Below are 15848 nucleotides of genomic sequence, written 5' to 3'. Positions count from 1 at the left end.
ATAAAAATAAAAAAATAAAAAAAATGTTTGATAACTACGTTGTTATAAAGCAAAAAGCAATATTTGAAAACGGTAGGTGAAAAATTCGATGAGAGAGAAAGATTCAGAAAGGAAGAGAGAAGAAAGTGAAGAAGTGAAGAACTCAACGAGGAAGAAGGATTCGGATTCTTTACTTTTTGATTTAGCATTTTAAATATGCGGAAGCAAAAAAAATAAAATTTTTTTACTGTATATATAAAATAATTATTTTGATTATTTTAATTTTAATTTTTCATGATATTATCAAATATTATTTTTTTTAATTTTTATTTTTTAAAAATTAAAAAAATAAAAAAAAATATATTTTTTAATAACTAACCAAATGCTTCCTAAATGAATGTTGTCAGTCCAGCTAACTCTAATCAATATCATCTGCAATTTCAAAGGTGACGATAAAGATTTATTATTTAGAAATATTAATGTCATAGATATAGAGAAATGTCCCATATCGAATAGGTCAAGAATTCAAATTCTTAAATACTCAAGGGTCTATCAAGCTACAAGCTTAAATTTTTGGATCAGGTAACTGAACAATAAGCCATGGTTAGCAAGTTCATGCAAGAACCTTTCAAACAAAAAGACAATTTTTTTTTTTTAAAAAGTTGAAATAAAAAAAAAGGGTATCCCATTAGATGATGAAAAGCTCCGATTACTTAATCAAACAAAAGCAGATTCAACAGCAATGGTAGTGTTCACCCGGATACAGCGGACAATGTCACAACATCACAGGTAACGGCACGCGATTTTGATACAAGGTCTGTTACAATGACGAAAATTATGAAGATTACCGAACACAATGTTATGTACAGGCATTACATGCTGACATTATAACATAACTACATGGTCTATCATTCTAAAAGTAGAGATCAATTCATTGTCAGTTGCCAAGTAACTCGATCTATCAGCTCAACACCCCCTCATGATCATCAAATTATACACACGATCGAAACACATCACACCGGAACACCGCTAAACATCATCTTCTCGGATAAGTAACAAACAAAAATATAAAAGACACATAGATGGGAAGAAAGAATCATCCACTCTACCCCTTGTGAACAAAATGATAGCATGATGAAGGAAACATGACAGGAATGAAACATGAGTCAGAAGCTTCAAAAGGATAGCTGATTGCTCACTGTTTTTGCTTGCAATGCCTTGCAGATGGAGAGGTGCATGCTATAGCTTCATAAACACACCCTTCTTGTCTTACATAAGGCACGAAATTCCCTGAAGACATTTCAAAAGGAAATAAAAAATGACCAGCCTTATTCCATTTATAGGTGCAATCTAAACAGAAGACAGATATCTTGTAGGGAGGTGGAATTGTAAGCACTTAATCATCCATCAATAACTTCAGTGAAAGTTCATTTGCTTAAAATCAGGTAGCCTATTCTCCTGAGCTCATTTCATGCTTGCAAACTGGGCAGAATGTTCCCCATTTCGTCAGCCATGAGTCCACACACATTGTATGGAAACCTGTCAAAAAAATTGTGTTAACATTGACAAGTAAAAAAAAAAAAAAACATGCAAATTGCATTCTCTGTGATTAATGAGTTTGTAATGGAACTCAGAGATTAGGTAAGCAGGCACCTGAGTCTGTCTTCATGTAACGATATTTAAATGCAGGAAGTATTGCCAGTTTCTTATCATCAGGAGAAAGGGTTTTGACTTGTTAATACTCACGTATGGAAAGACAATAATTAGTCCTAGGTTTTAAGAACAAGCATGCTATTTCAAAATTCATTATTCAGGGAACATTGCATATGACTTATATTACAATAGGATCTAACATCACGAACTCTGGTGACAGCCAAATAATGAAATGCTGGAAGGTTTTCATGATGGATCCATCAATGCCTAAGATGCTGGTCCAAACAAGCAACTGGTTTTCAGGAATAAGCAAGCCCCAATTGTCAACTGACAGCAGTCTCGGTAAAAGGTTCAGTTAACAACTTTTCGTTAGATATGAATAAGGATATTTTCAAACCATGAAGAAAGATCAATCATAAGAAATAAATATAGAAATTCAGCTTACCATGAAGACAGGGAAGAACCCTAAGAGTCTCTCCATCTCTGTAATCCTCAAGACAAATGGCACAAGTCTCTTCCATGTGGTTGTTATTTACACCAGAATTTTTGAATGTGAAGCAAGGAAGGACTTCCACTGCCTGTCTGTTGATACTAGGAGGACGGTTATGGGTTCCATGCCTTAGAAGCCGACAATCTCGAGCCAAGAGAAATGCTGCAAGAACCGATGCTATGACAACAATTGAGACAAAGGATATTACCAATACTGTTGCAGCTGTCTCATCCACAGAAGAACCTATACAGCATTCTCCTTCTTCACCATGAGCAAATTTCTTTAGGGTCTCACCTGCCATCTTTGAAACAAATACTGCATGTATATGTATGCCCGCAGAGTCCCCAGTCACTATAGACAAGCAACCAACAATATAAATGAACACTGTGAAAAAGGGATACAAAAACTGCAAAGGAGCCACAAAAATGTGCTGCATTATAAATGGGACTAAAATATGATAGGAATCCACCCTGAAGTCGGACATAGTTGTTGCAATATGAATATATCCCAAGCATGTATCGGGATTGTTGTATCACCCCAAACAAGTCAAGCAAAAGCATGGGATAACTTTAGCCCTCAAAGTTGATGAAAAAGTCAAGCATAACACCCACACATAGATTCACTTCAAGTCAACAAAATCTCCTTGAACTAATCCATAAATATGGCATACCATATTAGTTCCTGACCTCATGATCTGGACAAGATTTAGAGTTAAATGCCAAGTTCATCTCAATGGCATATCCTTCATGAAATACGAAGAATAAATTAAGAACATTAATCTTGATAACCTATGGCATGGTTGGCATGTACATGGATTTCACATGCCACTATTGGATGATAGTTTCCAACATCACAGATTTCAAAATCAAAATATGATGACACAGGGGTTATAGATCTATGTAGATGAATGAGTATATATTCATGTGGCTCACATGGCTAATGTACATAAAGTTATGTAAATGTCCTAGCATCACTATATTATATGTTTGCCTCTACCAGACATTGCAAAGCGGAAACCTGTTTGACAAAATTAGCGAATTAGGATGCTTAGCATATGCTATATGCAATTCTAGTAGCTACAGCAAACCAAACTAAGGTGGCATTTGGCAAGGTTATCTCAGTTTCTGAAAAACTAAAACCCAGTTTCTATTTTTTTCTCTGAAAATTGAAAATCTGAAACCTGTTTGGTGAACACTTGGGCAGTGGCAGCGGTGATGGTGGCGGTGGTTCTGGTGGTGGTAGCGGCGGCGGTGGTTCTGGTGGTGGTAGCAGTGGCTGTGACACGATGGCAAAGATACTGATAGCAGAGGCAGTGGTGGGGGTAAAGGGGAACCAATTTCCAGTTTTCAAAAATAGTGAAAGCCAAGATTCTAAGCTTGCACTTTTTCCAAAAATTGGAGAATGGTTTTTAAAAAACTGGAACATAAACTCATCAACCAATTACCAAACAACTTATAAGCCTTGTTTCCTGGGATCCTGAAAACAAAAACCAGAAGACAAAAAATGGCAGCCATGCCAAACAGGGCCTAATTAAATAAACATGGGAAATCAAGGAAAAAGTCAAATGGTTTGTTGATTTGCAAATAATTGAGTGGTAAGGATTTCGATTTGGTGCTAACTAGTGAAAAAAAAAAAATCTAACAACTCATAATTTAACTTTATCATGTTCGAGCATCAATTTTGAAGTGGGCTTTGGAGATTAACAACTCATAATTTAACTTTATCATAAGGATGCGGGCATTGAAGTACCGTTGAAATTGGATCAGATACGGATTGGATACGAACATATCCATATCCATACTTGTTTTATTAGGCGAATACAGATATTAGTCGGATACAAAAATTCATATTCATATTTGTTTTAAACAGATATGGATACAAGCAGGATACTGAAAGTATAGATATAAATACAGATATAAGTCAAATAACTAAACTTTATAATCGCAAAATTAAATATATTACTAAATAGATGGTAAATCAAATTATAGCATATTGATGTGATCATATATTTCCCTGAAAAGTTTACAAATGTTATAAAAAATTAAATAAGACTATAAATAAAATTAGATATTTGGATACGAATGAGATAGTTGTCTATCTATAGCCATATCCATTTTTCTTCAATGGATATGGACATAGATATGAATATTAGTTGAATATTCAAATTTCTATCCATATCCGGATAGATTCGGATACGAAAACAGATTTGGATGGATATTATCCGATCCACTTTCACCCCTATTTGAAACAACTTTGTAAAATGGAATCTTTATTGTATTATCGAACTAATTTTGGGGTCCAGAACACATCAGCAAATAAATATCTTTCTATGAAATGTACTACGCAATATTCAAAATTCACTGAAACTTTTCTCTATTTTTCACACTATCTCCTTTTTGTTTGCTTTGCCAAGTTAAAAGCTTTGTGATGTGTATCAATCTGATTCTTGTTTCTGTGTTCATGCAACACTAGATTCTAGACTGAAACCATAAATAACCAAAAGGCCTAATAAATAGACACACATTCTAACAAAAATTTGAAATCTAATACTAAATCCCTTCCAATCGTCAATATACTTGGTCACACTTGCACATATCTCCTACAAAATAACAAATCCCGCTCCTCCAGAAATAATCTTACAGCTCTCCTATCTAACAAAGATATCTCAGCAGCACCAGTTTTCAGCATCTCAAGCCTTGTCTCAAAACAACTAAATCTCCATCACCATTTCCCAAACAGCATCTGAACAACCATTACTCAGCCTGAGAATTCAAACATCGACATCACTCTCTCAACATATATGGAAAACTTCTTCCTGTGTCCCTCAGTTGATAACACTTTCTCATGATTGTGTACTCACCCAGATGAATTCTTCAGCAGTGCTTTCAGATCAAAGCATCCCTTCACCTTAAGATGGAATTCACTTTAATTAGGAAACAATATAAAACAAGAATAGACCGATGAGTTAAATCCTATCGTGTTAATTGTCAGTCAACATCGTGAAACCCACAGTAAAACAACGCCTCAGAGATAATCACATTACATACCCAAAAACTAAAACAGAACTCCGGAAAAAGATCCATGGGTTTTCTAAATGCAATAACTAAGAAAGACAACTTGTTCACTCACTCGAGTACAAGCTGCCCTTCTCCTGGTCGTCGTAGATGATGGCGGCCTGGTATCCGGCATCCTGAGCAATCCTGACCTTGTTCTCGAAGTTGCAAACACCTCTCACGATAAGAACAAAATCGGAATGCGCCGACTGCCCGGCTCCACCTCCAGCGGTCCTATTGTGCCTGATTGGAGAGCAAGCGTCGATCGGATCGGCAATGTGCAGAGCTCCACAAACCCCAGAGCCACGAACGGGAGCAGCTGGCAGTAGACAAAAAGATTAGCCCTCATTTCTTTGATACAATGGAGGGGAGGGGAGGGGAGGAATACCGAAGCGAGCGGGGGCGTCAAGGAAGGTGAAGGATAACGAGTTGGCGCGGAGGTGGACGAGGGCGGCGGAGGGGTGGAGGAGGGAGGAGAAGAGGAGGAGGAAATAGGAGTTGGAGACGAAGAACCCGGCGGTGGCGATGGAGGCTTTGGAGGAGGAGGAGTCGAGGCGGAGGCAGTGGGGGCGGTGACAACACTTCATCTCGGCATCTCTCTATATCAGTCTTCCCTCGTGCTCTCCGTCTCTCTGGATGCGTCCGCCCCGTAGGGAAATGGAAAATTTAGGAGGAGGCAGGGGTCCGAACTCCGACGCATGGGATGACGCAATACGAAGGCGAGACGAGAACGGACAGAGGTTGTTTATTTAGCACAAAAAAGGATCCACCTTCTTTCGTGCGAATTCGTCGTTGGATCGCGAAAGGCCACTTTGCGATCTGTGCAGGCCGATGGATGAAAGTGTTCGAATTGCTTTCAGAGATGTGCAGGCCGCGAGCCAATGGTCTGTTTCGCAAAAGAAGACCAATCATTCTTTCGCGCAAAAGATACAATCCCCAAACATGTGGGGTCTTAGAAGATTTATTAATTATCCGTCGCTTTTTATTTGCTTAGCTTCAAAGTATGTTTGATGGCAAGGAAAATTGCATGGAAGGCTTGGTTTTTTCGGGAACGTCGCGGAAAAATAAACTGAATCGATTGGATCACCATGTCGTTTCTTGGGATCGTTTTTTAATTACCCATGAGATGTTATTTGGCGTATCCTATTACCTATGTGGCATTTGAGATAATTATAGACCTAAAATCACCGTATTTAGTATACTATATTCCAATGATAATTTTTTTTTAATAACCTCAAGTAACTTATTTAATATTCCATCAAAACCCAAGATCATAGATCTAAAAAAATATATTTATTAATCATAAAAATATATTATAATAATATAATAATATATTAATTATTAGTATATCTAATAAAAAATATCTATTAATTCTATAAATGCATTAATTATTATTATATGATTACTTTTTTATTATACTTTTAATACTAATATTTATTTTGATTATAAAAATAAGATAAATAGAAGTAATATATTAAATAAATTTATTATATAAATATAATATAATGTGACAATATATATTAAAATTATCATTGAATAATAATATGACAAATAATATAATTAATAATATATTATAATATAATATATATTATAAATAATATATATATAATAATAGTATAATGTAATAGATATAATACTAATACAATATATTATTGATATATTAATATATCAAATTTTTTTTTGTTGGATTGAGAGATATTTTTATCCTCAAATTTCAATGAAAGATCACTACTCAAAGATAATCTTGAATATCCGGCCTTAAAGATAGATATTTTATTACTGAATTTAACGATGATATAAGAAGTGACAATAATTTAGAATTATTATCACATAGAATTATCATCTCTATCTATCTCAATCTTGATCTTGAAATGATTATTCCATACCAAATGCCCTCAATGAATTGCTCAAATAATAACTAGCAACCATTTGTGCCATCATTTTGTCATAATAACAACAGTCATTAAAATAATTTTTACGTATTATTATTATGATAACCATTTTAACCAATAATTTCTCAGATATTAGTATTCAAGAAGTTACAAACAGAGTAGAGCATATTAAGATGCCAGGGACGGTAGTTGAAGGTCATCGGGGCATGTTAAAAAAGAAAAAAAATGATCTGGACAGCCAGAGGAATATCTAATCCCTATTTTCCAGGATAGAGAGGAGGTTTATTATTCTGGGATATCAACAGTGTTTAAACTTTGATCCTAGGACTGGGAGCCGCATTATAATACAAAACATCCTATACATTAGTTAGTGGTCCATACTGCTCAATGTAAATATATAATGTATAAATATGATGCCTCGGTTATCATATCTATGCTTAACAAGCAAAGCATTCCTCTACGGAGCACCAAAAAGCTATCTTTTAACACTTGGAATTCCCTGTTTATGGCTTAAAAAAGGACGGCCCTGAAGGACGTACTTTGAAACTGAAGCAGCTACCCTCAATTAACAAAGATTTGATTTAAGATCATTTGTGAAAAACAATAACAAAGACTCCTAATACAACAAGTTATAACAAAGCAAAAGTTTCGAAAGGCAAACCAAACATGAGAGATTAATCTAGTCTCCCATACCATTTCAAGAACAAAGTTACATATAATTTAACATTGAGTCCCAGGTATGCATTACTTCTTCCATCAGCATTTTCAATTGTGTGTCAGCAACAATGCAATAAATATAACATGGCACCATATTCACCACTTATATAACCGGCAAGCATATGCAACTACTTTCCTATGTTCACAAGCATGCTTCACCTGGAAGGTCTACTTCAGAGAACAGCTGAGATATCAGCATGCACAATCTACCAGGTCCTCTGGGAACTTTCAGTGAATGGTTATGGAACGAGTTTTCAAAAGCAATGAGTTTGGCTGGAAAGCCAATTTGCACTAAAATGGACAAGGTTATCTCTCTGAGGATAAGGTGCAGGAAATTGTTTTATTCAAACACAGAAACTTCACCAGTCCAACTGCATGAAGCTATCACATTCGGCATCACGGGGTGGAATGCAACATCAATGCATGCCTGCTCGAATGCCTTGATTGTCCTCGCAAGCTCAGAAGATCTATAGCTGTAGAAGTAAATACAGCCATCTGAGGAGCCAGAGGCAAGTTCTTGGCCATCCAGGTTGAAATTACACTTGATGGGGAAGCCCCATACTCCATGATTCTCATACCTCTTGTACCTATCTAACTTGAAGGGGGCTCTGGCAGAGAAAATTGCAATGTAGTTGCCATTTGACTGTGCAACAAAACAAGCATCAGAAGGGTGATACCTGATACAAGGGCAGGTATAAGCTTCCGTGTAAACCTGGTAACAACATGAACATGAAGTCAGCAGGTTAGTAACAAATTAAACTGTTATTTTCTAGTTTAATGCAAAATCAAAAATATAATAATAATGTCGTTAAAAATTAATCAAGACATTTCTAGTGGTCAAGTGAAAATAAATTTATCACATAGATTGCTCTGATTCCAGTATACTCAAGAGAGGTATAAAGGAAGTATTTGTTCCATGTTCAACAACATATGGAAGGAAGATGAGTACCGAAAGCTATGAGTTCTAACTAGGGAAGCAAGTGCCACTATTTTATCCGGGGATAAAGGATTCATATTCCATAAAAAAGTAGGTGTTGCTGCACCCAATAAGCAGATAATTTTGAACATCTTACACTTTCTGAAATAAAATCTCGGACTGCCTTTGGCTACCTATAGCTAATAAGGACAAAAATAGAATTAAGGGTTTTGACAAGAGCAGTTATTTTTCCACACTGATTACACACATAATGCTAATAAATTTATCAAATGGCCACCTTTTCCATCCCACGTTCATCCTAAGGACCATTGGGCATTTGATTTGTAGATTTATGGGAGGTACAAACAAAATACGAGAATTTATACAATGAGGCAAACAGAATTATATTATCGGTGTCTTTAATTTAGAATATTAAAAAATTCAAGTAAGTTTTTGCTACTAATTTTTATCAAAAGCAATATAGCTCCAATTGCAAATATATTCTTCATTGTTTAATTAGTCTATAAAATTCTATCTCATTTATGTCTCAAAAATGCGGCCCAATGAACAGATTTTTATTGTTTACGATATTCTATAGTTTTATATAAACACTCCCTAGGATATTTTGCACCACAAATGTTATAGGCCTGCTCTTGCACATGCTCCTAGTTCAAACTAAGGTCAACAGACTAATATGATTTGAAAACAGAAAATAACTTGATGCATACGAAACAAGATACATAAGATGTACACTATGTTAGTGTGGCATGGCCTCTGCTTAATATGCGAGGAGTGAAACAGCATGGTGTAGCCTATAATTTGAACCTTCACAGATTTTTCTTTCCTATTCTTAGGACATAGGAAGATTACCATTTAACTACCAGGGAAAACAGGATTGAGCAATACCTGATTAGATAAAGGAACTTGTCGTGAGACATCCCATACAATGATAGAGTTTTCAGAAACCCTGCTCTTGGAAGTGTCACTGGAAGAGATGAAATGTTTTCCATCAGCACTAAATTCAATGTCAAGGATCGGGCCAAGATCTCTGAGATATTCCCGTATCACCATACCAACTCGTATATCCCAGAGTCTAAGAAAGCCCTTAGATCCACCAGAAAGGAAGAGATTGGAGTCGCCTGGATGGAATTTGATCACCTCCACAATTTGATCTTCCTTGAATAGTTGTGTTTCTATCCCCTTTTCAACATCAACCAGCCGTGACAAATGGTCATATCCACAAGAAAGCAAAGAGAGCCCTTGTGGAGACCATTTCACATCCTTTACTGCCGCATCATGAAATTTGAAAACACATGCCTTCTGCTGATTTCTCCTCCATACATTCCACACATGGACTGTATGATCCATCCCAGCGGAAGCAAGAAGATGGCCTGAAATATTCAGCATAATGATAAGCAAAAGTGAATGGTAGAGAGGATTGCTGCAAATTAAGTGGCATTTCAAAGTTTTCTTCAAGTATATAGCCAAGGTTGTTTGAGCATGGAAGGATGACTAATACAGAATCAAAGTACTTCTGAATAAGTCCCACAAGCGACAATTGGTTTTATACTTGTAGTAATTTTCCTATACACTGGTAGAACAAATTTAGAGATTTAAAAATCACTTAAAATACTAAAGCTGCATTTGGATGTGGAATAATTTAACTTGGAATAAATAGGTTGATTTACTAATAAGCCTCTTTATAAACTACTCCACACCATCGGGTGAAAGAGTTTACTCCAGTTTAGGAGGAAAGAGTTGCTTTAAAAACTTTTTAGAATGTCCATTTTGCCCTCAGAATAATTGGTTGCTTTTATGACATTTTGTGGGTTAAAGTGGAGTAAATGGGTTAAAGTGGCCTTTGCCCACCATCAAATGCAGCCTAAAAGCTAAATAAAGGAACCTACAAACAAAAACATGATGAAATTAGTAGACAATCATATGTTTAATAGTCCCTGGTAATCAAGAACTGCACCATCGATGCTAATGAGAAAAACAGTTTTAATCAGTATTTACCATATGACTATTCCTCTTGATGAAAGCATCTGCTGGACTATAGAACCCAAAGTGTGCTGAGGGTGAGATACATCTTATGCTCAGATCTCAATTAACTTAAAAGATCTGGTTCAATAATTCTTAGCATTGAAACAAGCCAAACATGTAAATAGATGAATGCAATGTGCTTGAAAGATTAAATTAAGAATATGAAATTTGTTGCAGCATACATAGATCACTTTTGAGCATATTTGAAGAGTTAACCCCCTGCCATATAAATTAATAAAGAGTGGTGCTAGAAGACATGCCTTAGTTTTTGATAAAATGATAATGTACTTTCCCCTTTCGATCTTGATGCATTTACTTACAGGCTATCATTCAATAGAAAAAAAATTTGTCTGTTCTGAAACAAATAGATTATCATTTTGTGGGACAAAATCCCAATATTATAGATAATAGAAGCTTGAGAGGATAAAGTTCAAACTGCCCAAGCTTTATTAGTTGCAACCTTTATCTGAACCTTAGTTTCCACATCAATCATAATATCATACAGATGTATCATCTACCATGTGTGGCCAAAAACAGAAAAAACAAAAATTACTAAAAGTTTGAAAGATAAATATTAGCAAATTGTAGACATTAAATACCAAACAACAACTAACCATGACTTTGCGACCATTGTACAGAATTGACAGCTTTATTATGGCCATGTAAGGCAACAGAGAGTCTATCAGGAACTTTCTTGTTCCAAGCATGGATGCCTTTCTCACACTTTAGTGATGCCAAAACGTCAGATGGTAGATCTGAATCCGAAAGAGTTCCAACAACTGAAATCAAGCAAAAACCAAACCAAGACAACTATCAGCATGTTATGATTTTAGGTGAATTAAAGATCTAATCTGGTTGAAAGTTACACCAAAATACTTCAGTGATACAATTCTGGCATAACAAATGTGATGACACAGTTTGTAAAAGAATTACTCTAGAATACTAAAGTAAGATCATAAGGAACTACTCAGCAGTAAGCAGAACTTCAGAAATATAATTTAGGATTGCATAGGTCTTGAAAAAATTCATGAAACAAGTTTGCATAATGAAGCATTGGACATATTTTCTGGTGGCAGCATTCATATAGTAAAGGGAAGAGAGTATATACTGATAAAGAGCACATCAGTTAGTCACTGTAGCAGACCATTACTATATCATTTATCCCATCTATCCAGGGCCTTTATTATTCATAACCACTTCAACAAAAGTGGCATCATAAGATTTCTTAGATCCTTTTCCGCCACTTCCATCTAATTATTCTTGTAACCCCATTCAGAATTACAAAAACATTTGCCACAAAATGAAGTGCTTCTTGTCAGTGATTTGTCATTGTCCTAAATTATGCATGCATGTCTACATATGTCTACCATTAGTTACATGTGATCTTCCCCCAAAATTGATTTATCATACATCCCACAATTACTCCTTCTAACCTGGACTTAGGATATGTTCATAGTTCAACAATGATGGTGAAGAAGAGATCGGGCTGACCATTTCTACAAGAAGAGATTTGAGATTAGTTCAAATATGTCCTATGATGTACTTGATGGTTGACACACATAATTGTCCCCTCGGCACTTGTTATCTTCTTGCCTAATCCCATCAAGCAATCTGCTCAATCAGTCTTTGCTTTGTATCTCTGATTCTCAGGCTTGATAGTCAAATATTGATGGTAGCTAATATGACAGTTTATGATTTCACTTGGAATTAAAGGTGCAACATGGACCAGGTTAGTTTGAATCCAACCCAAACTATAAGCTGTTACATGGAGTTTAGTACATTTGTTGGATGTCAGCATCTGTCTAAGAATCAGATCCATTCAATATAAGACTTTCTTCTCATAGAGCTATGTTTGTGCCATACCAAAGTGCATGTTCAACAGTCGGGTGCGAATATTTTAGGCTAATCCTAAGGGTCCAGGTAACACAAACTATATATCAAGCTAGGCAAATAAACATAGAAGTCATCAGGTTAGGGTCAGAAAAAACACCAGCACAGTTTTGGGTGGGGTTGGGCCAGGGTTTTTCAGTTTTGCAGGCTAACACAGCACAAAAATTTCCTAGACTGACATAAAATAATCATCATTTTTACACAACTTGATTCAAGCCCTAATTGACATTATATAAATCCAAGCCTTCTCTAGATAAGATCCTAAAATTAATCCAGAAATAGACAAAAATAGAGTTGATTAAAAGTTAAAACTAATGCTTGCAACTTCAATCTAATTCAATGAGTAACATGGTTGAGACCAAAATCACAGCAACAAGTCAAATTGCATGCTCCAATAATCAAACATCCAGTCTAGTTTCCTAGAGAAAAATACAAGCATGAAACATTCCATTGAATCGAGGACCTCTTGATCAAAGGTAAGTTATCAATTCTATCAAAATTTCAATTCCTCATTATATATTATAAGAACATTCTTGCTATTAACCACTTTGGTCAATTATAAGCATTAATTTTGTTTTAGCAGTCAAGCTTTTCACTTCTGATATATTTCAGAATACAAGCCTATTTCCCCAATAGAATGACCTGTTTATATATTTCAAACAATACCATCAATTTATTTTTCATGCCCTACAAAACGTTTGGCCTGATTTTTTTTTTATTATTAAAAAAAAAATCTTCTCAATCAGTATTGGCATTGTGGGTTGGATTTCTCTAATATTTCATAGACACTGTAGTATTATTTTCCTACAATTTACTAAGCTGAAGATTTTTTTAAAAAACTTTTATTCCCACTTCGCTCAATTTACTAGAGATTGAAATGGGAAAAACTGAGTAAACCATTCTAGTTTACTGATGGAATACATTGTCTGAGGTAATTTTATAACAATCCAACGTATGAAATCTAGGATTCAAATTTTACACTGTGATGTAGAGTTAGGAGACAAACAACTGCCAAATTGGGAAGTGCTGATTACTTTATTTACTTAAACAACATATCCTAAAATTTACTAATAACAATGGTGAATTATAAGGAAAAAAATTAGGGTTTCTCTCACTCTTTCTGGAAGTTCAGTAGAAGAATCACAAAGAACAATGTCACCTCATGGACACAAAGAGGTTTCATTCTTATATTTCCCATCGATTAATGAGTGAGAGAGAGAGAGAGAGAGAGAGAGAGAGAGAGAGAGAGAGCTTTCTTTTTTCTTTACTCTATCTCTGCTCTAATATCTCTCGAGTTAGCAGCATCATAATTAGAATGAATCTCTGTACGAAAAACAAGAAGATAAACATAGGGGAAATCAAAACACCAGGAGACGTGATGACCATAGAAGGATAAGGAGGCGACGGATTGGAAACCCTAGAAGATGCCGCCAAGATCGCCCTCTCCCTCTTTGACACATATCTCCCGGCGGCGAGGGGGGCTTCGGTTGTGCCGCTGGAGAGGCGATGGTGCCGAACGGTCACCGACGGTGAGGGCCTCTGCTGCGGAGTATACCCTTCCGAACGGGGTCTCTTGGAAGCCGGGGCAGCGAGTTCTTTATCTTCGCCTTCGCCTCCCTCGTCATCGGAGGCAACTCCGTAGGCGCCGAAGAGGAGATCCATGGCGCACAAGAAGGGCACCGGTCCGGTCTATCATGAATATAAAGCCCAACAGCGGGTGCACTCCGCGGACCAGCAAGGTAGCAAGCGGATCAGGCCGGGTCCGGGTCTGGATTCCAGACGGACCCAAATCCAGAGTTCATTATCTAAAAAATTTTAAAAAAAATTATTTATCAAAATAATGTATCCTTTAACTTATTTATAAAAATAATATAAATTTATAAAATATTATTTGAAAGGGCATTTTGTAGCCTCTACGTCACCATCCTCTTTGCTCGACTTAGATGACAAAAAAAAAAAAATTAAAGTCATCATTTAAAATAATAAAAAATAATATTTCAAATGGCATTCTCAAAAACATCATTTCAAATAATGATTTTAATTATTTATTTTCAAAAAAAATAAAAATAAAAAATAAAAATTATAATTTTTAAATTATAAAAAAATAAAAATTTTAATTTTGATTCAAATAAAAATCACCATTTCAAATTATTTTTCCCATTTCAAATTAATTTTTTTAAAAATATTTTAAAAAAATAGATCTAAAAAATAAAAAAATAAAAATTATAATTTTAAATTTTAAATTTTAAAAAAATAAAAATTTTAATTTTAATTCAAATAAAAATCATCATTTTAAATTAGTATCCTATTTCAAACTAATTTTTAAAAAAAATATCCAAAAAAAGAAAAAAATACATCAAAAAAATAAAAAATACTATAAAAATAGAAAAAAATAAAAATTATAATTTTAAATTTAAAAAAATAAAAATTTTAATTTTAATTCAAATAAAAATCATCATTTCAAATTAGTATTCCTATTTCAAATTAATTTTTTTTAAAAAATATCCAAAATAAAAAAATAAAAATTTTAATTTGAATTCAAAAAAAATCACCATTTCAAATTACTTTTCTCATTTCAAATTAATTATTTTAATAAAATATCCCAAAAAAGAGAAAAAATACCTCAAAAAAAATACCATAAAAAAAAGGGACAAAAATGGAAAAAATTTAAATTATAATTTTAAATTTAAAAAAAATAAAATTTAAATTTAAATTCAAAAAAATTACCATTTCAAATTACTTTCCCCATTTCAAATGAATTAGTTTAATAAAATATCCCAAATTAGACAAAAAAATACCTCAAAAAAATAAAAAAAATAAAAATATCATAAAAAAATATAAAAAACAAGAAAAAATGAGAAAAAAATAAAAATTATAATTTTAAATTTAAAAAAATAAAAATTTTAACTTTAATTTAAATAAAAATTATCCTTTCAAATTACTATCTCCATTTCAAATTTATTTTTTTTAAAAATATCCCAAAAAAAGAAAAAAATACCTCAAAAAAATAAAAAAATTTAAAAAAGCCATAAAAAAGGGAAAAATGAAAAAAAATGGGAAAAAAATAAAAATTATAATTTAAAATTTGAAAAAAATAAAAATTTTATTTTTAATTTTAATTCGAATAAAAAGCATCATTTCAAATTACTATCCCTATTTTAAATTAATTTTTTTTAAAAAATAACCCCAAAAAAATACCTTAAAAAAATAAAAAA

At 34.0% G+C, this 15848-nt stretch overlaps 2 protein-coding genes across 5 annotated transcripts; both read right to left on the bottom strand.

Annotated features, from left to right (window-relative positions):
* Positions 1–762: 762 nt before the first annotated feature.
* Positions 763–5871, bottom strand: LOC105044064 (receptor homology region, transmembrane domain- and RING domain-containing protein 1). 4 transcript variants are annotated; one of them, XR_012140592.1, is made up of 5 exons: positions 5564–5870; positions 5252–5494; positions 2078–2473; positions 1376–1518; positions 763–1269 (listed from the first exon to the last, which is right to left on the bottom strand). XR_012140592.1 is itself a non-coding variant. In XM_010921855.4 (5 exons), exons 1-5 carry the CDS (start codon positions 5760–5762, stop codon positions 1430–1432), a joined length of 810 nt encoding a protein of 269 aa, XP_010920157.1. In that variant the 5' UTR covers positions 5763–5871; the 3' UTR covers positions 763–1429. The 4 variants fall into 4 exon arrangements, 3 of the variants coding, with proteins under 3 accessions (XP_010920157.1, XP_010920158.1, XP_010920156.1); XM_010921855.4 differs by having other exon boundaries at positions 763–1518; positions 2078–2299; positions 2417–2473; positions 5564–5871; XM_010921856.4 differs by having other exon boundaries at positions 763–1518; positions 2078–2284; positions 2417–2473; positions 5564–5871.
* A 1842-nt stretch (positions 5872–7713) lies between these two features.
* LOC105044065 (uncharacterized) lies at positions 7714–14310 on the bottom strand. Its single transcript, XM_010921857.4, has 4 exons — positions 14001–14310; positions 11358–11522; positions 9607–10091; positions 7714–8496 (listed from the first exon to the last, which is right to left on the bottom strand). Exons 1-4 carry the CDS (start codon positions 14293–14295, stop codon positions 8125–8127), a joined length of 1317 nt encoding a protein of 438 aa, XP_010920159.1. The 5' UTR covers positions 14296–14310; the 3' UTR covers positions 7714–8124.
* Positions 14311–15848: the final 1538 nt, after the last annotated feature.

This window comes from Elaeis guineensis, chromosome 4 (assembly GCF_000442705.2).
Source record: "Elaeis guineensis isolate ETL-2024a chromosome 4, EG11, whole genome shotgun sequence".
NCBI lineage: Eukaryota > Viridiplantae > Streptophyta > Magnoliopsida > Arecales > Arecaceae > Elaeis > Elaeis guineensis.
The sequence above is the reverse complement of the archived record's forward strand: the minus strand, read 5'-3'. Positions and strand labels throughout refer to the sequence as shown.

Bases quoted from the DNA above. Each gene is read 5' to 3' on its own strand.
- LOC105044064 (XM_010921854.4), bottom strand. From the start codon at position 5,762: ATGAAGTGTTGTCACCGCCCCCACTGCCTCCGCCTCGACTCCTCCTCC. The intron at 5,495-5,563 runs GTATTCCTCCCC...GTCTACTGCCAG, and splicing joins TGACGCCCCCGCTCGCTTCG to CTGCTCCCGTTCGTGGCTCT. The intron at 2,474-5,251 runs GTGAGTGAACAA...GCTTGTCTATAG, and splicing joins GAAGGGCAGCTTGTACTCGA to TGACTGGGGACTCTGCGGGC.
- LOC105044065 (XM_010921857.4), bottom strand. From the start codon at position 14,295: ATGGATCTCCTCTTCGGCGCCTACGGAGTTGCCTCCGATGACGAGGGA. The intron at 11,523-14,000 runs GTGTTTTGATTT...GCTTGATTTCAG, and splicing joins TATGGTCATCACGTCTCCTG to TTGTTGGAACTCTTTCGGAT. The intron at 8,497-9,606 runs GTATTGCTCAAT...TGTTGTTACCAG, and splicing joins AAGTTCCTTTATCTAATCAG to GTTTACACGGAAGCTTATAC.